Source organism: Rosa rugosa, chromosome 3, assembly GCF_958449725.1.
Source record: "Rosa rugosa chromosome 3, drRosRugo1.1, whole genome shotgun sequence".
Classification (NCBI taxonomy): domain Eukaryota; kingdom Viridiplantae; phylum Streptophyta; class Magnoliopsida; order Rosales; family Rosaceae; genus Rosa; species Rosa rugosa.
This window is the reverse complement of record NC_084822.1, coordinates 55,672,113-55,693,097: the sequence shown is the minus strand read 5'-3', so window position 1 is coordinate 55,693,097 and position 20,985 is coordinate 55,672,113. Positions and strand designations below refer to the sequence as shown.

The window sequence follows — 20,985 nt, the reverse complement described above, 5'->3', positions numbered from 1 at the left end:
GATCATTAACCATGAGACCTGGGGACCAATATATGGTTCAACCCATCAATCACTCTGAGAGAAATGTAAGTCAAGCGAGAGAGAAATGTAAGTCAAGCGAGAGAGAAATCACAGGTCCTAATAGAACATATAGAGGAGTCCTAATAGATCATAGGGGGATGAACACAGAACACAGAACACAGAACACACAGAACACGATGACAACGAACGAAATAATAGTGATAAACAAAATTTTAAAGTTAGGTGCAGGATGGTAGACCCGTACACACGTGCGCACAGTGGTCCTTGATCAACATCCATAGTAGAGGAATTTTGTTCGTATAGTTAAGGTCGACATCTCAATCATGCAAGCATTATTGTGGCTGCGACTGATTCATTCTCATCACTTAACCATTCAAAAAACTTATTCTAATTTCTCATAAGGATAAGAATAGAAGAAACAGCAACAAGGAAACATGGCATAAAACAAAGATTTCGCACTCACAGACCATATGCAGATCTTATGAAAGTTTCCCCCTTTATGCTTTTGCCAGTAGCCACTCATATTCTTATTTGATCTTCCAAGACTAATAGGAATACAAGCAAAAAAAGATGAAGGGGTAACAAACAGAAGCCAGCTTGTGAGGGTTTGTGAATGGTTTCTGTTTGATCAGTCCTAAACAATACATAAGAGCTTTCTTTCGCTACAATCAACTAAAAGCTCAAGATGCCATTACCAAACACTTCAGGTTTTGGGGTTTCTCCTATCCCCAACACAATTTTCAAAACATTAAAGCTATTACCAGGTGAAAGACCCACCTATACTATAAAAGCAATTTAACAGGAACCAACCTAAAATCAAATCTACTTGTGAGGGACTATAGCTCTAACAAAAAAGGAGTTGCTATAGTAAAAGAGAAAGTACAGTTAGCAAACTAGCAAAGCTCAGATGTATACTCCTTCAAAGTCATATTTAAAGCCGGCCTTAATCATATGATAACAAATAAGTGAAACCTTTAGAAGCAAAAAATATAGATAATGGTACAACATAGATTCAATAGCACACAGCCAAGTCAAATAATGGCAAATGACGCCCTTTTCTTTCATTTATAACGTACAATTACAGCAACCGTTTTAGCAATTGGATAATAAATGGCATGAATAGTTGAAGCAGTAAATAGATAATCAGACAACTATGCAGTAATGGAACTGAAGTACCAAATTCTCACATAAAAGAAAAAAGACATCCAAATAAAAGAAAGGATAGACAAATTTCTTAAATTAAAGAAAAGAAAAATAAAAAAATAAATGTCAATCTTTCTATTAGAGTTACCTTCCCTAATTGTCCAGGAAGGATAACTATTAGAACAAATTCATACAGAAAAGCTGACAAGAGGGGATTTTTTCCTAATGTGTGATGAATCTGTCTTTGGTCTCATCAATTTCACCTATATTATAATATTACATTGAAGCGTGCTGTCATTCATTGTTAGCTCTGTAAAATAGAAGGGTATGAATCCAGAGAAAAAATTACCTCCGATGCATTGTCATGCACAAGCAAATTCATCCAGCCCCTTCACAACCCATTTTAAGGGAAGCAGTCACTGTTTACGTCACTCTGAAGTCAGAAAACAGATCTTAATGAAAGCTCTAACTGGAATCTTCTGACTTGAAACATAAAAAAATGAGAGAGATCCACATAGGTTCCTAAGTTGGGTGCCCAAATGGATCGTGTTGTGTAAATTCCCATGAGAAGTTGAAGGGAACTAGTATCGAGAGAAGCACCACGTTCCCACTCATGAACAACTTCCAAGTAATTGTTAGTGCTCTCAAACTGCAAATAAAAGGTGAAGAGGGTTGGCTAATCACTATCGCTGTCACGCCGATCTGCAAGAAACATAACACAGATGAATTGAAGGACACTTTCCTTTTAATTAAGATAAGAAAATAAAAATAATAAGAACAAACAACCATGAAAAAAAATAAAAACGTAAGATATGGGAAGGTTTTCATACTTCCTGATGGTCTTTTCCCTTCCATAGCCTCTTTCTTCTCTTGGCAACTAGTACAAAGGAAGGGGCCATCCCAAGGTCGCACTTTTTCTGGGTTAGAGGATGACCCGGAGTGTATAGAAATACCCTCCCCTGGTTTGATTTCAACTTGACAAACAGCACACATAAAGAGCTTAAACATGTTGCAGAGTGGGTACTTTGAATCTAACCTGAATTCACAAAATGATCTAGTCAAAATCCAGCAAACCTGCAGAAACTCTCACTATAGAAAGTTCCACGCGTAACGAAACAATCCCAATAAACACAGATCCACAGCTACCAAATAAATAACATGCAAATGAAGTAAAGAAAAGCAAATAAAAACTTGCCACATGATGCCTAGTCCAGGAATAAAAAAAAAAAGTACCGCAACAAAGATGGGTTTTTTAACACAAACCTTTCGGAAAGAGAAGCAGAACCTTCCTCAAATATTTCCTCCACCGTGTCAGGCTCAAGATATTCTTTTTCAACAGTAGAAGATGATTCATTAGGCTTTTTCTTAAACATGGACTTAAAAACTCCTTTTCCTTGCCTCTTTGGTGGCGGCAATGGAGCCGCTGGCTTCTCCTGTGGTAAAATGTCAATCACAATACAGGTTGTATCATCCCGAAGTCCCTTTGCCCCAACAGCATCCTGGAATTAGAAAATAAAATGTGTAAGACATAGTTCTATCACTTCTATGCAAGAGCACTCACAGCAAGAGCGTGTGGGAAAAAAGCATCTATATATGTTTAGGTCAAGGGACAAAATCTACAAACTATATAACACATAACATAACAAAGAGCAAACTGAAATTTACAAATATTACCGTACCTTGACTACTTGGGCAGCTGCAGCATCCGGTGGCATCCCACGACAACAGTCAAGAGCTTCTTCTGCGGACAGAGCATCCCATACACCATCACTTGATATGATTACCCTACCACCTGCAGTAGACAACTGCAACAAAAGAAATGAATAAAATAAATACAAATTGTCCCTTAAAATAGTTTCACACTGCGCGGTAATTATTTCCAATAATCATAATAAAGGGATTAATAAATGTTAAAACATCTGGAAAATCAAAAAAGAAAACATGAATATGGAATCTAAATCATAGACACTGAATATTGGAACTGGCAGGAGATAGAAAAACACCTTCATTTGCTTTACATAAGGAACAGGAACAATGAACTCGCCTACGTCCATATCCCCAATGGATCTTGAAAGACACAAACCACCAGGCCAACACCTCAAGGGACCAATCTGCATGAAATAAACATAATCATGTAAGTTAATTCGTTTGTATTTAGTTATTTACACAAAACCTTCTATTTGAAAAATGCACCACAATGTCAAAATAATAATCTTAAGACAAAGAAAATTTACCTCTGCCCCACCGCCAGTATTCAGCCGACCAACCTCACCGCCACTTGAAGTGATACGCATCCTCCTGTTCAAGTTTAGTTTAAAAAAAAAAAAAACAGAACGGTGTTAATAAAAGATATCAATCGGTAACTGAGTCACAAAAACACATTCTAAGAAAAGCTTACTCGTCTTCGCTGCATTCAAGCCTATGATCTGCTGATAAATAATAAACTCCACCTTCAGCAGGTTCAACTATGCAACGAGAATCGCCAACCGATGCAACAGATATTACCCATCCCTCTATAATTACAAAGGTGACAGTGGTTCCTGACGTTTGAGCTGAAAGATGGCAGTAACAATGTATAAATATCATGCACGCAACAGGAACCAGAATCAATAACTCTTGGCTCTTATAATGGCATACATGGGTTAAAATAACAACCCAGTTTCTCAACTCTCCGAACAAACCCCATATAGACGTTTTGGCAGAATTGTATTACAAGAAAAAACACGACGACTTGGACAAGCTTAAGGTACAGTGAGGCATATCTTTTATTCTTATCAAGATCAGTAGTGTGATAGATACCTCTCTCTTGGAAATCTTTGTCTGTCTTGACAAAGCCTGCTACCAACGACCTTGGCAAAGCTGCAATCCATTCATCTCTGTTAAGATCTGTGGGGATAGCAGCTAAAATATTGTTTAGAAGAGCTTCCTTGGAGTATAAAGCGGCTGCAGACCCGTTATGCCCGTCAAATAGCTGCAAGACATAGTCCAGTAAGAATGATCTAAAATAATTACTTGAGCAGAAAATATAATCCCATATATTTAAAAATGCTTCAATAATGGTTTCCATAAGCAGGTAAAAATTGAAAATAGAAATACATAAGAGCTCCAAGCGTTGGATAAAATGGAGAAATAAGCAATAAAATTTAGCAAGTTACAAGATCTAGCAAAATATTATTGGGTTGGCAGACCTGACAATCATAACGCTTAGAAGTACTTGGTTATTTAATAAAGACGATCACAAGTCTGAAATTCCCAGCATGATTCCCCCAGCCCTGCACTCATGGCTACTCTAACCACCACGGCTATCAACAACATAGTTGGATGCTTATAGTCCCACCACCATGGCTATCAATTAAATAGTCCAATGCTTGTGAAATTATGCAAATAGCGAAAGAGCATGTCAAAAACATGAACCAAAACTAGGTGACTCTAAGCTTTTTATCCCCTAGATAGCCCATTCACCATTTTGTCAATGCAACCAAAACACACAAATGAAGGAGAGAGGAAACAAAGAAAAATATACCGCGAAAACTGAATAGGTAGAAACTCCATCTCCCACAACTCTTTGACAATCCGTCTTTACCATAGTGAAATCCTCCCCTTTCTTGCTCTGACTGGCCTGACCGTATATAATCTCGGGCCTCTCAATCTTCTCATTGGCTAATTCTCGCTTTAGCAACACCGAAAGCGGGACCGTCTGATGATTATCACTCCTGTTGGACATTGTTCTCACCCCTAATAACACAGCCTCTCCTCCCAACTCTAATCCTCCATGCCCGATTCTCAAACCAAAACCAAATCCAAATCCAAATCCTGCAAAACAAAAACAATAACAACCTCAACAAAACGCACCGTTTCCTCTCTCCCAAATCGCATTCCTACGCATAAAAAAAACGCTAGGACGGCCACAATTAAAGAGATCTTTGACGGAAACGGAGGGCTTACGAAAATGAGTGATATTATTAACAATGAAAAAGATGCAGCAGCAGCAAAAAAAAAGGAACAGGAATAACGAATCGCAATGCGGATATTGAACACGAATCCGAGAAATGAAAGAGAAAAAATTACTGTTAGAGATAGAGAGAGAGAGAACGATAGCGGAAGAGCAATGGCGGTTTAGGCGCGAAGAGGATGAAAGAGCGGCACGGCGAATACGACGGTTGATTGGTCCGATCGAGAGCGCCGATGCGAAAATTCCATTCTCTACAAAGCCAAAGAGAGAAAAAGGAGAGCGAATAGAAGAATATGAGAGAAAAGCGCAAATGAAGCTGTTCTTCTCCTTTTCCTTTCCTTTCTAATAAAATTACTAAAAAAATTGAAGGAAACAAACTCACTGGCGCTGACGTGGAAGAGAAATGCACCGTTTTTTTTGGGGCTACATTATTCGGCGCTACCCCGACGAGCCGTTTAACGCGGTTTTCCGAGCCGTTTGACTTGTGTGATTTGCGCGCAAGAGTCAAGTGATGACTTGGTGGATCTCAAATTCTCTGGCGGGCCACAAGAAGGGGGAAGGAGTGGGTCCCACTGGACGTCTTTTGATTGATAAGGAATCTGATGTGGGGCGACCCCACCAAATTAAGACAAATCAGGGTTATTTGCCAAAAAAAATTAAGACAAATCAGGGTTAAAACTAATTAAGATGAATTGATCGAGGATCGGGTTTTTAATTGGGAATCTAAATTATTGGTTGGCTGGCTGGCGCCGGTTATTTGAGGGAAGCAACGAGGAGGCCTCGATGTAGAGAATCTGGACCCAGGTCACCACATAAACCCCTCACACACGATAGACATGCAAGTACAAATCATCTTCATATATAGTTTTTCTTTTTTGCTTTACCTTTCAATTCATGTTAGTAACGCTTAGTTTAGCGTTTATTGTCATAAATGGTTGTTTTTTAGTTATAACTTGTCTGTTTTTAGAGATAATTCATTTTTAGAAAAGACAACCATGGAAGCGACAGATGATGATGTTAAACATAAATTAATTTACTTGTATTGGATAACGAAGAAATTTTGATCCTTTAACGAAAGCGGCGATGTAAATTTGAAATCAAAACCTCCATAAAAAAAAAACAAAAAAAACCTTACAACTAAGAATTGCTCACTTAGATATAGTTCCTAAAAGACGGTAAGAGACAAGTGAATTTGATAATTAAAAATAAATATATAATTTTAAATTGTTATAATTTCTTATTAGTGTAAGTAGCTAAGAGCAAGTGCACTGGTTTGCCCTTGCCTGGTTATAGTCATGAAAAAGCTGATTAGGTGACTTTCTTTGCAAAATCTTCTCTTCCACCGGTGGAAGCTTGACTGGGCAAGAATCACTCCTTCCTGACTACAGCCAAGAAAATAGTCATGGGAATGACTATTTTCATGCCCAGGCAAGAAAGAGACGAGCTCATGGAGAAGGAAGGCTACAAACACAACGTGGGGGACGTCAGCAACACAGGGGAGAAGGAGACGCGCCTGCTTGGGAAGTGAGGGACAGCAGCTTGACGCGTGGCGCCGCAACTGCTGAACGACTGCAGCAACGCGCTTGTCGCGTAGCGACATCCTTTGGGCCGGCAGCTGCAGACCACGTGGAAGAGAACCATTGGAGGCTTTGCATTTAAATACCACTGATGAACAGTATTTTTGCGTGAACAGTAGCGTGAACAGTGAAAGACTGAAAAGTGGTCACCGGGCAAGAAAAACAACGGGTGCAAACCCATGTCCAGTGGCAGTGAATAGTAACTTGACCGGTCGAATTCTTGACTTCTCGACCTTGACATTTCTTGACTACGGGTGGACTTGCTCTAAGTGCACATTCGGTGCACTGATACTCCCTTGATTGTCTTTCTTACCACTAATCCAAATGCTGGTTAGGACTTCCTGATTGAGATAAAGAGATCAGGATTATGATGTTCAATAATTGCTTCCTTTTATGTCGCCTAGTTGGATTATGCAGACTATGATTAAAATTAAGTGTGGGATCTTGGGCCTGGACCCAGGGGGCCCAATTTCCTGCTTCCAACCTAACCCCTTGACCTCCACCTGGAGTGTCCGGAATTCTCGGCGCCAGTTATCTCCAATCCAGTGAGCTATTTTCTTGTGCAGCAAATGCGCGTCAATTATTCCGCGTGTAGTCACAGAAACGGAAATGGCGCGTCTGTGTAAATGGTTGAAAGACTATTCCGCGTGAAATAAGTCATGGAACACGGCTCGATCGGCTCCTAGATCGACCGGCTCACTGGCTTATGATACTGAGCGCCGCAGAGGATCGAAGCTCATGCAAACGTGTTCCAGGGCGAAAAGCCAGACGCAGAAGCATGTTCTAATAAATCGCTTTTGCAAGCTGGAAAAGCTCAACCTTGCCAAGCAACAGTCTATTTGTACCACAGGATTTGGTATTAAATACGGACACCTTCAACCACAACCAAAACAGCTCACTTGCTTCCCCATGTTAAAAAAGAAAATTACCAAAAAAAAAAAAAAAGTGGTGAAAGAGAAGAAGAAAAATGATAAAAATTAATCTCGAAGTTAGTCAATTGCTTCATATTGAAAGCCATTTGTCATGCCTACTGGCTAGTTTGAGGCTATGAGACGCACATGCCCATAACAGATGGATATATTCAATCTATTTTTACACTTACATCCCAAACAACATGCAATGTAGCTGTCTTTCTCCATCAATATCTGCATAAATAGCAATTTTATATATAAAATCGAAGAGGGCGAGAGATAAGAAGAGCTGCCATCCATTCAAATTTGCTCAAAGGTTCATACATATATGTCTCTTTAAGAAACAATAGACATCTCTATGTGTCTCCTAAAACTAGAAATCTTCACAGAACATGAATGGTACAACTTGCTACTTCTCCTGCAGCAAATAAAGGGTCATTCACTGCATCAAAATGGATATAAAAGCTATTCCAAAAGTTTTTAACCTGCAAAAGTGAGAAAGGGGGGGGGGGGGGGGGGGGGGGGGTTGTGAGGAAGGATTCGATTCAGAGAATTAAAGATTTTAGATTAATGTAATGACTTCAATGTCTTTGGGATAAAAATTGCTTAGAAAGCTGCCAGTCGAAGACAAAATAAGCCTATTTTGGATTATGAAGGCCATGAATTGTTCATTTACATGAAGGGGAAGTGACTTCGTACACTTGCATGCCAGTATGTCAGCCAAGACATTAGGAGCCACATGGTTTGTATACAAACAGATACCCCTGTGCCCTCATTTGTGGTGTTTTGTATATATATGTGTACAGACAGTACAGTACGTAATCACCCCTTACATATGTGTTTCATACAAAGACATTTGTTTTTTATTATGATCATGGCATATGCAGATCTTCATGGCTGAGTAATTCTGAGACCAAATCTGGTCCCCAAGCAGCTGATATGCTATTTATTTAACAAAAAAAGAAAGAAAGTTTCTCTATTGAGAATTATGAGTTACTAGTTACTTTCTGTTTGATTTGATTAACTAACCTATATGAATCGTAAAGCTGAGCAAACCATGTGCTTGACAGAATTCTAATAGAATGTGATACACTGTCTTTTGTATAGGTCAATTCATAGAAAATGTCATTGCTGAATTAGATGATGAGGAATAGAATAAATCAAATCAGAACATTGCTAATTCATTAACAATGTATATGTTGAAAAAGCAATGGATATGAGATGAAATAAGAAAATTGAACTCCTGGAAGAAAAGAATACCTAATCGATCGGACTGCATTAGAGTTAGCATAATACTGTTCAGGCCTTTCTTTCCACCCTTATAATGTACACCTGAAAATATAATAAAAGTACATCAAATGAGATATTAAAATTCAAATCTGTAAACAAAGAACAGAATGGTCAAAATAGATGCAGCAAATACTTTGTGGGTTACTTAAATAGTTGGAATAAATGGTATCTACAGATACAATAAACGATTGCCGCAGACACTATTTTATGCCTTCATTTGACTATATGAAGGGAAAATTACTAGAGTTTTATGTAGATTTGTCAAGAAACTTGTTTTGGGTCAACAAACTATTCATCATGGAAATGATATTATAAACTCAAAACGACTCCTTATCATAATCCACCAGTATACTATATCTGTCTTATACTTTAAAGGGTTTTAGTGTATCCTCTATCATCAAAATGTGATAATAAATCACCTTCATTGTTGTAGGCTTGATTAATTGAAAGACCACTGCATCCCCATCCACCAAATCATGAGCAACTGCAAATCCTTTCCATCCACCACTTAGTCCTGTCTTCCGGGCCAAGTAAATAGTCTCGTACTCATTACCATCTTCGTCTACCAATGTCATAACTTCATCTTTCTTTGAAAGATAATCCTTGCAGAACTGGACTTGAAGACCCTGTTGCCAAAAAGAGAAATTTAGATACAACATTTACAAGCATCAGGCTACTGGTGAATCCGGTTGGTTGTTCCCTCATACACAACATGAAGCAGCATATTGGATAGATGATGAGTAAGTAAAGCCAACTTATTCTAAGACCCCATGATAGGGTCTATTTTAGGTAGAATCATTCTTCAGAACACAAATTCTGTGCCATAACTTCCAGTTAACTGACAACTACCACAGGGTTAATCATCAAAAATATAACAAAAACCATTCCCCTAGAAACACAGTACGAACTTTCAAAACCCAAATAACGTACATCGACTATATAGTAAATTGGTCATCATGGTTATCTAAACATATAACTATTATTTTGATAAAAAAAACAGATGAAACATTCAATTAAAAGATGACACAGTAAGCACATTCCTTGATCCTTACCAGCCAAAATCCACCAGTGACATGTGATTGGAGCATTGTTTTCACAAGAGTCGGGTAATCAGACCCCAAATCCGACTCCAATTTCTCAGCTTTCGCCATAGCATCCATTCTATCTTCATAAGAAGCATACACCCGATTCGACAGATCCCTATGCTTAGAAGTAGAACCAGAATACCTTCTCGGTATCATAACTCGCTCAACAACTTCCTGTAATCGCAAAACATTGAAACTCTTTTTGAACAAAAATCCACCATTAAAAAAAAAGAAAAGGGGAAGTATAAACAGAGTAGAGGTAAAATGATGAAGACCGTTTCTTTGTAGACAGGAGGCGAAGGTAGATTTGCGACGCGAGAGGACCTCCTCACCACAACCATCTGCTTCTCGGCCTTGGGCTTGGGGGTTCGCTTCATCTGACAATCAAACAGAAGTCAAAGTGAGCTCATTTCACACACCCAAACAAACAAAAAATGCGCAGAGGAAATTAGGGGCTTTACAGGGGAGGATTTGGGAGAGGAAGAGGTTTTAAGAGCGAGAGAAAGCTGAGGCAGATTGAGTGCCTCCATTCTCTTCCTGTTTTCCTCCAACCTCTGCTTGCGACTCTCCTCGTATGATACTGTCTTGGGTTTAGCCATGGACGATTCTCACAGTTTGGGTCTCTGTTTTTGAAATTTAGGGTTTGGTTTTTTACGATTGGGGAACAAATGAAGATGATCGAGAGTGACTCTCTCTCTCTCAGTGGGTACAAGATGGAGGGTTTAATAGAGAAGACCCTAGGCCAGTCGACCGTTGGGTTCCCACCTCATAGAGTAAGTGGCGCATCACCCGCGGTTGGGTCACAGCTCGGAAGCTCATTGGTCAGGGGTGATTTATTTATTGTTTGTGAGTTGGGGGAATGGACTTCCATCAAATCAGCGTTAAATCAAGGGTTTAAATTCAAATTTTACCGCCCATTGCTTTAATCTCGTCAGTAATGAAGTAATTTAGAACGAGATTAAAGCGTTTGGTTTAGGAAGGAGGGATTACTTCATGTTTACTATGAATGAATTTGGCAATGATGAATACGATTATGATACATAACATCAACTAACACAAAGTGAATCGGAATGCAAATAGTTATCACATAAAAAGTTATCAAATGTTACTAGGTTCTTCCACTCCGTGAAGGAGAGCTCATTTATATCCATCTCATCTTCATTTTATTTAAGTAATTGTGTCATAAATATAAATATTTTATTTTAATAAATCTTATATATAATTAAGGAGATGATGACTCAACATTGATATAAAAACAATTACGAATTCATTCCCGATAGATTAAAATTCAAAGAAAATGAACTCAAAACACATTAAAATTGATATCTATAGATGATCTTCTCTAGACAGTGCATCCAAATGAAGTTCTGTGTTCATGTCTTTAGACACCATGGACATCCGAATATGATCACCTCATCAGAAAAATTACAGAGAGCCCGAATAACATTTGGTGATCTCTAGTATACAAAAAATATTGTCTAGGGGCAAATGAAGATCTATTGCACTTGGATAGTCCATTCCAAAACATTTTAACCTGCAACAAGCAAAAAGCTCGAGTGAGAATTGCTAAGAATATGAACTCGGAAAAGCTACCAAGTCGCATAGGCAGGCAATGAAGAAGAATTTCAAGCCAAAATTGGCTACTTTTGGATTACTGAAAGACATTAACCGTGAATTCATTCACTCGGGTGAAGGCAACTCAAGCATTTTGGAACACATATATTCTATATAAACACAGGCACATTCCTAGTCTTTTGCATGTAAAAGTAAACTGTTTCTTTGTCGGAATATCTATGTTCATACTTCATAGTTTCATACAAATACGTACAGCAGATGTGATCATGGGATAAGTAGATCTTCATCAAATCATGATAAAAGTTGAATTTGATATATCCCATGTTACTTTAAAAAGGATATTCCTTAAAAGAGTTACTATCCCTCATTGAGCACATATTCTGAATCATCTTTATAACTTCTAGATATATCATAAAAGTTTTACTACTCTTCTATGAATTTTCGTTCTTACTAATTGTGATCAACTGCCATAATCCCCCATAAACCTATCTAACTCTCACAGCAGAGCAAACCAAGAGACTGATAGAGTATCAATAGAGTCTGTAACAACATCTCATATAGAATTTGGAATGCATAAGAGAAGAGTGAATGCACGACTAAGTAAGTGGGTAAAAATTGCAGTACAAATAGTAGGAAAATTCATTAGTATGAGTAGTGACAGAATCAGAATCAAAGATTGAGATTTAATCATCAATGAACATACTGAAAATTACAAAAAAGATGCAATAATTAAGTAAATTTAACCTCTACAATTACCTCAACTGACCTAACTCATGAGTTTAGAGCTTGTTGAACTCTTTAAGAGCTTTCTACCCTTATGATGTACACCTGAAATGGTAACAGAAAAACAGTATATTAAAGACAAAACATTTAGGCTGGACAAGAAAGAAGAATAAGGCACTTATCTAGTTGGAATCATCTGTATCTACGGAAGAGACTATATTTGTTTTCACCATTCCCTTCCACAGCATGTTATTGCTTAAAAAGAGAACCCTCTTACATTTGAACTAAATCAAGAAACTTGTAAGTAGTCCTTAATTATAGTCAAGTAAGTACTACCTGGTCTATTGACTCTATTGAGTCTATTCTAATAATCTAATATACCAGTCCTCGAGTATGGGGTTTTACGAGTTTCTCATGTATTCCCTGAGTCCTCAAAACAGAGTTTAAAAGTCATCACCTTGAATGTCGTAGGCTTGATTAACTGAAATACCAATGCATCACCGTCCACCAACTCATGGGCAATCGAAAATCCTCTCCATCCACCGCTAAGTCCATTTTTGTTCCCCAAGTATACAATCGGGTACTCCTCACCTTCTTCATCTACCAGCATCACAGCTGCATCGCGTTTGGGGAGGTACTTCCTGCAGAAAGGGAGTGGAAGACCCTGTTTCAGAAATCAGACAGAATACTTAGAAGCATTCCTCTAGTGGTGAATCAAATTGATTGTTGCTGTATACACACTTTGAAACAGCATAATGCCCAGAGAATGGTCACACACATGATTTTAAGTCTCATTAGTCACCAGTCTAAGACAATAGTTGGTCCCAAATCACAGATTATATGCCATAACTTTGCAGTAACTATGACCGGAAAAAAAAAATGTGATGGCCAATTCCTCTAGAAACACGAAGTTCTCAATTTCAATTCTGACAACTAGAAACACATATATTCTAGCAAGAATAAATTGGTCTTGGAGTACTTATGTATGGGATTATGGTGTTCAAAACATGTGCGCTTTTATACTAGCAATGCCATACCAGAACAATAAAGCACAAACAAACAATGGACAAGTGATATAGTTCTCATATAAAGCAAATCTTTTACCAGCCAGAATCCACCAGTGACATGGGATTGGAGCATTGGTTTCACAAAGGTCGGGTAATCGGATCCCAAGCGCGACTCCAATTCCTCAGCTTTCTCGGTTGCCTCAGCTCTGGCGTACTCACTAGCATATACCCGGTTGGACAAATCCCTATGCTTAGAAATCCTCCCATAGCTTCTTGGTACCTTCACCTCAACCTGTCAGAAATCACATAAAACTCCTCAAAGATTGCACCTTTTTTTGCACAGAAACAAATTATGAGCTGAAAAATTGACTCACTTCTCTGTAAACAGGGGTAGGCTGCCTTGCAACGCGAGCCGATCTCCTCACCTCAACAATCTGCTTCTCCACTTTACGAGGCTTCTGGCGCTTCATCTGAGAAATTCAGAGAATGAGCTGTCTTTACAGAGACAATGAGGCAATAAAGGGTTTAGGCTTACCGGAGAAGGTTTGGGAGACGAAGAGGTTCGAAAAGCCTGAGCCAGCTGAGGCAGATTGAGGGCTTCCATTCTCTTCCTGTTTTCTTCCATTCTCTGCTTTCGGGTTTCCTCGTAGGATGTTTTTGGCTTGGCCATGGCTATTTTTTTCCAGAGAACCAAACAAAAAGTTCTGAACTTTTTTTAGGGTGCCGTGGTGGTTCTTTCTGTGCTAGACTGCTAGGATGGGATGGGAAGAGAAAAAGGTGGGAATTGAAAATCTAAAAGGACTCTGTGTATACTTTTGATTTTGATCAATTAGTTTTATAATAATAGGCGTCAAATCCGATGATCCAAGGGTTCAAATTCAAAAACTTTCGAATTTTACCATTGTTGCCATAGATAGATAGAAATCACAAGACTCATCAGTTGGAACTTGGCAGTTGTGAATCCGAAATTGAATATCGGCATCACTCAAGGTTACTGTCTCATTCTGCACACAATCTCGGAAAATGGATCGGTTAAACTCTAACTATTGATTTACCTCCGGAGCGTAAACTATCCTTGGTACATGAATCATTCAAAGACCCAAGTTAATTCATTGATCAAGTCTCATGATGTCGAAAGAAATGAATATAAGCTTATTTATTGCATACAGAATCCAGAAACGCTTAATGTCACTTGATAGTTATACTAAACGCTTGTTTAGTATAATCTGAACTTGTAAAACCTGGTGAAACACATACCAGTCAGATAAGCTTTTAATAGACAGTTCAAAATCGTTCGTGCACACATAAGCAATTGCGAATGATTGTGCCAAGCATTTTCTTTTGGAACAGGCATACGAGAGCAAAGGTAGATTGATTATTTTTGTTCCAAGTATGAATTAAAGGAAATTTGCACATTGATACAAATACAGTGATTTACAAGACACAGAAGCAGCAGCACTGCTCATCAAAGTCTTTGTGATTAGTATTTGATCAAACCCAAATTCTTGAGCCAGGGCAGCACCTCCTCTAATCCTTCCTTCAAGCTTCTAGGACTATAATCCAGCTCCTGCTTGGCCTTCTCACACGAATACGCCCATTGATGCCTTAGAACATAAACAGTCTGCACCCAAAATGAAGCATAACCCAAACTTTGTTCACAAACAAACATTGCATCAAAAACCAAGTTGAAAAAACAAAATCACATACCGGCGGGCTGATCAGAGGAAGCTTCCCTGTAATCCGAGAGCCGAGAATCGACACCCATCCATAGACCTCAATCAACCACAATGGGATGTTAAACTTAGGCCTCTGCGTATGAGTCAGTACAGCAGCTACATCAAACACATGCTTAAACGATGCGTTTTCGCCAGTAAGCAGATATCTCTCCCCAATTCTCCCTTTATTCATAGCTCCAATGTGGCCATCTACCACATCATCGACATGGCTAAAGGAATACCTATCAGTCCCGGCGCCTATATACCCAGGCAATCGTCCATTAAACCTTTCGATGATCATCCGAGCAACCACATTGCCGGCGGTGAGTTTCCCGGGACCGTAAATTACTCCGGGATAAAGTAACAGCACCGGCAAACCCTCTGGCTGCGCAGCTTGTAACGCGATCTTATCGGCGGCCGCTTTGGATTTCTCGTACTCCGTGCAGAAGAATTTCTCGTGATGGAACTGTGATAAGCAGAGAATTTGATTTTGATCAGCTCAGCAGTGAAGATAAAAAAGTCCGAAGCTTTAAGATTGGACGGACGCACCTCACCTGAGTCTCGTCGGCGACGTCGCCGTCGGTGGGTCCGAGAGCGAAAAACGACGACGTGTAGATGAGTTTCTCTACGGTATTCGTCTCCCTGATTGCTCTCAGCACGTTCTTCAATCCCCCAACGTTGACCTAAAACAACAAGAATCGGAATCGGAATTGAAAATGAAAATGAAGTGCTTGATTAATCAATTGGAAGTTGAAATGATTAGAGATTCTTACGGAGAAGAAGTCGGAGGGATCGGGAAGCCAGGGCTCGACTAAGGCGGCGGCGTGGAAAACGACGTGGCAGCCGGAGAAGGCGGAGAGGAGGGAGTGGTAGTCAGTGACGTCGCCGTAAACGAGTTCAAGGGAACCGGAGGAGGGTGGAGGAAGGGAGGAGAGGTCGCTGGTGGGCCGGACCAAGGCCCGAACGGAGTGGCCCCGTTCCAGTAGCTTGTGGCATAGTCTTCCTCCTAAGTAACCGGAGGCGCCGGTCACAATTACCTTCATGTCGAGCTGACTCCGATTCAACAAACTGTTTTGTAACAGAGTACTTTGGCTTCAATGGAGAAGCTTGGGCTTTGGAGCAGGAAGGATGGTCTTAACAACCCCTATCATATCAAATAGTCACTTAAATGGTCAATTGGTTTTAATTAGGCTGCGGCCATTAACACCTTACTAATTTCTTTTTCATATTTTACATTTAATATTTTTGTTATAAAATTACCAATTTTAGAGAAATTTTAAATACACACCCCAAACTACTTAATACACATCCCTATTATTTTATATTTCAAATCAGATTTTATAGGTAGATTAAATTACCAAAATAGACATCTCTGTATTGAGTAAGGAGTGTGTATTAAGTAATTAGGGGTGTGTATTTAAAACTTCTCCCCCAATTTTATTCTTTTTTTTTTTATAATTAAAAAGTCAATTTATCTACCTATACTATATGAGATTTTTTTCTGGGTTTTTTTATATTCTTATTATGATTTTTCTGTTCTCATTGTTAATTGTAATAAGGGGCTAATGTGGCAATAATAACCACACCCTTTAATTACTTCCGAAGAACCAAAACTCTGTAGAACTTTGAGTTTGGCGATATTCAAAACTTTCTTCAATTTTACATAGATATCGAATATGTACTACAGAAACCGATACTTAAAACATTGGATTCGAGAGTACCCATAATTTGAAAAATGATACAGAGATATTGAAACTGATTTTTACTATCATTATTCTGCCAAGTGCAGTTCTCACTGCTAAGTCCTGATATATGTGCTCGTTACTATATACAGAAATTCCTTTTACACTATACAACTTCCTCTAGTTTTCAATACAATGATTCATTTTGGTCTCTATCCTCCTTATTGCAAGAAACAAAAACAAAGAAACCAAAAACTTCAGATCATCCCCTAAACCTTATTATAGTCTGGAGCGACGTATGCACTTGATTGGGTTTAAAGGGGCTTGCCTTCTTCTAAAACTAAAAGAGCGGCCATTCCCATTCAAAGAACTCGATGACTTTATATCCCAATTCTCGATGTTTTTTGGAACACAGATGTCGAAAAGAACCTGACCGAGAACTCCATGGGCATTCATGGTTGGCGTTGGTGGGTCAGACAGGTGAATTAAACCTTCATCTTGCACAGACCCAACTCCGTAATATTCTGTTGAGGTGGCCAAGAAGTCATCACTGGATGCCAACATCACTCCTCGGAACCCATTTGAGGCTCCTGCAGCTTTCCTAAGGCTATTGATTGGCTCAACAACGTCGTCGTGCCCTGCCTGCACACACAAGCTTTCTCCTTCCCTTTGTCTAATTCTCTGGGAATAGACTCCAGCTGCTTTACCAAGGAGCTCAGTTACAGTAGCCTTATAATCAACTGGATAATGCCTATAATGACCTGGGAGTGCCAGTACTCAAATCCAGTTAGATGATTCCTATATAGTTGCATGATGCTCTAGAAAAGTATATTTCACCCCACTAGATAGCGAAGCTAGTAAATATATGAAGTGGGAAGAGAATGCTAAGACAATACTGGTGATGAGAACTTCCAGTATCATGCACAAAAATTTCTACTTCATTGCCATACTTTGATGCATACTTATATAGTTACTACACAAAGTTGAAATGGAGGCAATGATTTTAGGTTACTTGTTTCCAACTGAAAGTTAAGAAACTGTCGTTAATTCTCCTCCTGATACAGAAGCAAATTAAACAAACCAGCCAAGAACTGTTCTCGGGTGTTCTGACCAAAAGAATAAAATAAATAAAAAAGTGCTTGGAAACGAACTGTAAACTTATTATCATTAGTTGTCAGAAAGTTGTAAAGCATAGCATTTATTATCATTAGCTCTGAGTTTAAGTTTTGAAGCACACCTACGTGTGGAGAGCCATTCCATTTTACTAGTTTTACATCAGCCCCAAGTTCTCGTAACCGTTCAGCAAAATTACAGATAACTTGATAGGGTGCAAGATCGTCATTCTCTGAGCATAAAATGAGATACGGGGCCTTCATACCCTGATAAGAATGATACGTAATGAATAACAATGTAATTCTAAAGCACATAGACACCTACAGTGTACTAAATTACTTACAACAGTGGAGTAGAGAGTCTGCCAATACTCAGCACGCTGTGACTCAAACCTGTTGAGGAAGAGGGCATCAAGACCAGAAGCAATGCCATGTGCCACCCATGATGCTACTCTTGGTGGATGGGACATTTTCAGGACAGTTGGGTGAAGAACAAATTTAGTACCCAGATCACTAGTAAAATCCACTGGGCTGGATATACAGTCTCTAACCAGTCGGCAATCATCCTTCACAGCCAAATAAAGAAATCAGCAAAAATGTACCCAAAAAATGTTTGTAACTTGCAAAACATAAAAGCACTAATCAAAATGGAATAGAGTATAAACTCGTATCCACCGAGTAGAAACGACAACACCATTGGGGACCTACTAGACGAAGTAGGCCCCAATGAAGATCTATGTGGCAGTAATTTCTTTTGGTCCCCTTATGTGGTACACCAATGTCTTTTAAAGGTATAACTAATACAACAGTGTGTTATTGTTAAATTATCATTCAATGAAAAGCCAAGGAAAAGGGAAAAGAATGTTTACCAGATTCAGTTTTGATTCACAAATTCCCTCGATTATCTGCACAAAGGAAATTGCAGTCAATAACAGTTGCTCCATTCAATAGATACTACATTACATGAACCTGAGAAATTCTTTAGCATAAAATATGAAACACAAATACTGAAAGAAGTTTACCTGAAGAACTTGGTACATACAAGCTTTTGGACCACCAGAGAAAGAAGCAAAGACCACAGGACAAGGCTTGACCTTCAGCTCCTAGATTTAATATGTAAAAGAACACAGTTATTACACCTTAACAAGTAAAACCAATTCCAAACACAAAAAGGTAAAGATGTTTGTTCTGTAATTTTTATTTTGTGAGGTCAACAGACAATACAACAATAGTCTCTTGTCAAATCCAGAGATTTGGATTTGGATCATAAGTTATTCAGATAGGATAATCAATAAAAACAGTCTTAGTTTGGTATTATAGTTGATGAGACAACAGAACTGACCTGAACCAGTTCCTTTATAATATCAGTTGCTAGAGCTGTGGCCTTCTCAGGAAAGAACCTGCACAAATTATGTCTATCAAACACAAGTCCAACATCAAAGGATGCGCAAAAATGCCACTTTTCATTTTAGAGGCAGCAATACATTTGTTTTTTTAAATTACTGCAGCCATTCCAAGGGCTGGTCCACACAAAATAACTCATCTCATAAGTAACAAAGTATGTATTTACGGAATCAAAGTTAAAATTACTAGTATTCGGCATAGAATATCCACCCCCATATTAAACTACTGTCAGCATGGAACAATGATTTCATAATGCAAGAAAGATTCAGGCACAAAAGATGTCCCTACCAAAACCTAACATTTTCCCTTATTTTTCATATAAGGAAAAAAAATAAATTCCATTTCTCTGCGCATTGTCTTGATTTAGAGTAGCATATGGGACATCATCAACAAGCAAACCTAACATTTGTCTATGTCAAAAACGTATATGCTCCTTTAAGAAACAACTTACAGGGAATGACTTTGGCAGTAAGGAGACTAAGAATAAAACGAAGCGCCTATAAAATCAAAATCTCCAAATCCAGAAATACCACTGATTACAGTCTCAGCCAAAATCACAAACTACCTAGAGCTACCAAGTTCCTCCACCAACCCAAATGCAAAAGCTCTGAGCCAATCATCAGAAACAGTCAAACCCAATAAACCCAGAAATATAAACACCAAACAAACAGCTAAAGCTGAAGTCAAAGTAGAAATCTTGAAACATAAGCAAAAATTGGGAACTCACATATTGAGAAATTGAGAGTGGCAGACGAGTGAGTTCCAACCCAGAGAGGAGTAGAGCTGCACATAGCTCTTCAAATGCTTCTCTTCGCTGGACATCCATGCAAACACCACCACTATCCCTTCAGTTCCATCACTCCTCCTCTCTTTTCTCCCCCAATAATACCTACCCCCAAATCCCCACATCCTTCTCAACCAACAAAGAAACAACGATCCTTTATGCACAATCCCTCTGAAATTGAGCCTTCATCAAAACTTGACTCATTCAATATGAGAATCAGAGATACTGAGGAAAGATTGAAGCTTGAGGCTTCCTGGTTAACCAGCCAACCTGGAGCCTCTTTGGACTCTCTGCAATTCTTCTTCTTATGTCTTTCTCTCCTACACTTCGAGCGTGCCACATCCATTGAAACCAGTTTTTACAAACGAACTCTGGTACCCGCTACGGAAATTACGTGAATATCCCTATTTACTGTAGCGTGTCGAGTCCGGATTGGGTGAGGTCTAATGGTTCGGGGATAGACCTAAAGACCTGTACCAAAATTAGCGATCGACGTAATCTGTTTTAGACTTTTCAGCAATGCTTGTGTTGATGTTCGTAGTCTCCGTCATTGTTACTAAAGCTGTGAATTTGATGCACTATTATTATGCTCCATGTTAATGCATGCTAAGCTTTCACTTTCACATGTCAGCTTTCTTCTTCACACCTCAAAAAGAAGTTGTATTTTTTGGTTCTGTTAGCTTTATTTTATTTTTCTTTTCTTTTTTTGACAAAGAGCTTTATTTTTCTTGAATGATCTATTCGTTCTCTAACTTTCGGCACAATTGTCAATTACTCCCACACGAAACAAATTCTGTTTCAAACTTTCACTTCTCTAAAAGTCTTCGAACTATTCTCCCAACGGTCAATTTTCAATCATTTTTATCAAATTTTACCGTATATCCTAAAACATTGAAAAACAAATTGTTTTCTGTAAACAGACCCAACACGGCGTGTCTCCTCATGTTTTGAGCTTAGGGGCTATGAAAAAGAACACTATTAATCTAATGTGTTACGCACATAAT

At 38.7% G+C, this 20,985-nt stretch overlaps 5 protein-coding genes across 9 annotated transcripts; all 5 read right to left on the bottom strand.

Annotated features, from left to right (window-relative positions):
* Positions 1-1,231: 1,231 nt before the first annotated feature.
* On the bottom strand, positions 1,232-5,451 carry LOC133738478 (probable protein phosphatase 2C 12). Its single transcript, XM_062166035.1, has 10 exons — positions 5,233-5,451; positions 4,688-4,977; positions 3,964-4,135; positions 3,563-3,716; positions 3,399-3,462; positions 3,168-3,275; positions 2,844-2,969; positions 2,428-2,663; positions 1,995-2,200; positions 1,232-1,866 (listed from the first exon to the last, which is right to left on the bottom strand). The coding sequence occupies exons 2-10, from the start codon at positions 4,886-4,888 to the stop codon at positions 1,841-1,843; spliced, it is 1,293 nt and encodes a 430-aa protein (XP_062022019.1). The 5' UTR covers positions 4,889-4,977; positions 5,233-5,451; the 3' UTR covers positions 1,232-1,840.
* A 2,290-nt stretch (positions 5,452-7,741) lies between these two features.
* LOC133740338 (B3 domain-containing protein At5g42700) lies at positions 7,742-10,753 on the bottom strand. 2 transcript variants are annotated; one of them, XM_062168279.1, is made up of 6 exons: positions 10,441-10,753; positions 10,255-10,356; positions 9,947-10,153; positions 9,314-9,520; positions 8,865-8,936; positions 7,742-8,022 (listed from the first exon to the last, which is right to left on the bottom strand). In XM_062168279.1, exons 1-5 carry the CDS (start codon positions 10,576-10,578, stop codon positions 8,904-8,906), a joined length of 687 nt encoding a protein of 228 aa, XP_062024263.1. In that variant the 5' UTR covers positions 10,579-10,753; the 3' UTR covers positions 7,742-8,022; positions 8,865-8,903. The 2 variants fall into 2 exon arrangements, with proteins under 2 accessions (XP_062024263.1, XP_062024262.1); XM_062168278.1 differs by having other exon boundaries at positions 7,743-8,089; positions 10,441-10,752.
* A 501-nt stretch (positions 10,754-11,254) lies between these two features.
* LOC133740190 (B3 domain-containing protein Os06g0194400-like) lies at positions 11,255-14,493 on the bottom strand. Of its 4 annotated transcripts, none has more exons than XM_062168110.1 (6): positions 13,820-14,493; positions 13,659-13,754; positions 13,382-13,576; positions 12,735-12,941; positions 12,311-12,382; positions 11,255-11,513 (listed from the first exon to the last, which is right to left on the bottom strand). In XM_062168110.1, the coding sequence occupies exons 1-5, from the start codon at positions 13,952-13,954 to the stop codon at positions 12,353-12,355; spliced, it is 663 nt and encodes a 220-aa protein (XP_062024094.1). In that variant the 5' UTR covers positions 13,955-14,493; the 3' UTR covers positions 11,255-11,513; positions 12,311-12,352. The 4 variants fall into 4 exon arrangements, 2 of the variants coding, with proteins under 2 accessions (XP_062024094.1, XP_062024096.1); XM_062168112.1 differs by having other exon boundaries at positions 12,321-12,382; XR_009861066.1 differs by having other exon boundaries at positions 12,311-12,941.
* Positions 14,494-14,637: 144 nt separating this feature from the next.
* Positions 14,638-16,156, bottom strand: LOC133740189 (uncharacterized). The gene is made up of 4 exons (XM_062168109.1): positions 15,773-16,156; positions 15,554-15,682; positions 14,992-15,465; positions 14,638-14,905 (listed from the first exon to the last, which is right to left on the bottom strand). Exons 1-4 carry the CDS (start codon positions 16,040-16,042, stop codon positions 14,765-14,767), a joined length of 1,014 nt encoding a protein of 337 aa, XP_062024093.1. The 5' UTR covers positions 16,043-16,156; the 3' UTR covers positions 14,638-14,764.
* Positions 16,157-16,746: 590 nt separating this feature from the next.
* Positions 16,747-20,319, bottom strand: LOC133739251 (uncharacterized). Its single transcript, XM_062166997.1, has 7 exons — positions 19,925-20,319; positions 19,136-19,193; positions 18,816-18,896; positions 18,663-18,698; positions 18,138-18,359; positions 17,919-18,060; positions 16,747-17,442 (listed from the first exon to the last, which is right to left on the bottom strand). The coding sequence occupies exons 1-7, from the start codon at positions 20,104-20,106 to the stop codon at positions 16,961-16,963; spliced, it is 1,203 nt and encodes a 400-aa protein (XP_062022981.1). The 5' UTR covers positions 20,107-20,319; the 3' UTR covers positions 16,747-16,960.
* Positions 20,320-20,985: the final 666 nt, after the last annotated feature.

Excerpts from the sequence above, each read along its gene's own strand:
- LOC133738478 (XM_062166035.1), bottom strand. The coding sequence starts at position 4,888 with ATGTCCAACAGGAGTGATAATCATCAGACGGTCCCGCTTTCGGTGTTG. Across the intron at positions 4,136-4,687 it reads CTACCTATTCAGTTTTCGCG|CTATTTGACGGGCATAACGG; the intron begins GTATATTTTTCT and ends TATGTCTTGCAG. Across the intron at positions 2,201-2,427 it reads TCTGCTTCTCTTTCCGAAAG|GTTAGATTCAAAGTACCCAC; the intron begins GTTTGTGTTAAA and ends TTGTGAATTCAG.
- LOC133740338 (XM_062168279.1), bottom strand. The coding sequence starts at position 10,578 with ATGGCTAAACCCAAGACAGTATCATACGAGGAGAGTCGCAAGCAGAGG. Across the intron at positions 10,154-10,254 it reads CTCCTGTCTACAAAGAAACG|GAAGTTGTTGAGCGAGTTAT; the intron begins GTCTTCATCATT and ends TTGCGATTACAG. Across the intron at positions 8,937-9,313 it reads TCAAGCCTACAACAATGAAG|GTGTACATTATAAGGGTGGA; the intron begins GTGATTTATTAT and ends TTATATTTTCAG.
- LOC133740190 (XM_062168110.1), bottom strand. The coding sequence starts at position 13,954 with ATGGCCAAGCCAAAAACATCCTACGAGGAAACCCGAAAGCAGAGAATG. Across the intron at positions 13,755-13,819 it reads CGTCTCCCAAACCTTCTCCG|ATGAAGCGCCAGAAGCCTCG; the intron begins GTAAGCCTAAAC and ends TGAATTTCTCAG. Across the intron at positions 12,942-13,381 it reads TCACTGGTGGATTCTGGCTG|GGTCTTCCACTCCCTTTCTG; the intron begins GTAAAAGATTTG and ends TTTCTGAAACAG.
- LOC133740189 (XM_062168109.1), bottom strand. The coding sequence starts at position 16,042 with ATGAAGGTAATTGTGACCGGCGCCTCCGGTTACTTAGGAGGAAGACTA. Across the intron at positions 15,466-15,553 it reads ACGTCGCCGACGAGACTCAG|TTCCATCACGAGAAATTCTT; the intron begins GTGAGGTGCGTC and ends TGCTTATCACAG. Across the intron at positions 14,906-14,991 it reads TTCCTCTGATCAGCCCGCCG|ACTGTTTATGTTCTAAGGCA; the intron begins GTATGTGATTTT and ends TTTTGGGTGCAG.
- LOC133739251 (XM_062166997.1), bottom strand. The coding sequence starts at position 20,106 with ATGTGGGGATTTGGGGGTAGGTATTATTGGGGGAGAAAAGAGAGGAGG. Across the intron at positions 18,699-18,815 it reads GTATGTACCAAGTTCTTCAG|ATAATCGAGGGAATTTGTGA; the intron begins GTAAACTTCTTT and ends TCCTTTGTGCAG. Across the intron at positions 18,061-18,137 it reads AGACTCTCTACTCCACTGTT|GGTATGAAGGCCCCGTATCT; the intron begins GTAAGTAATTTA and ends CATTCTTATCAG.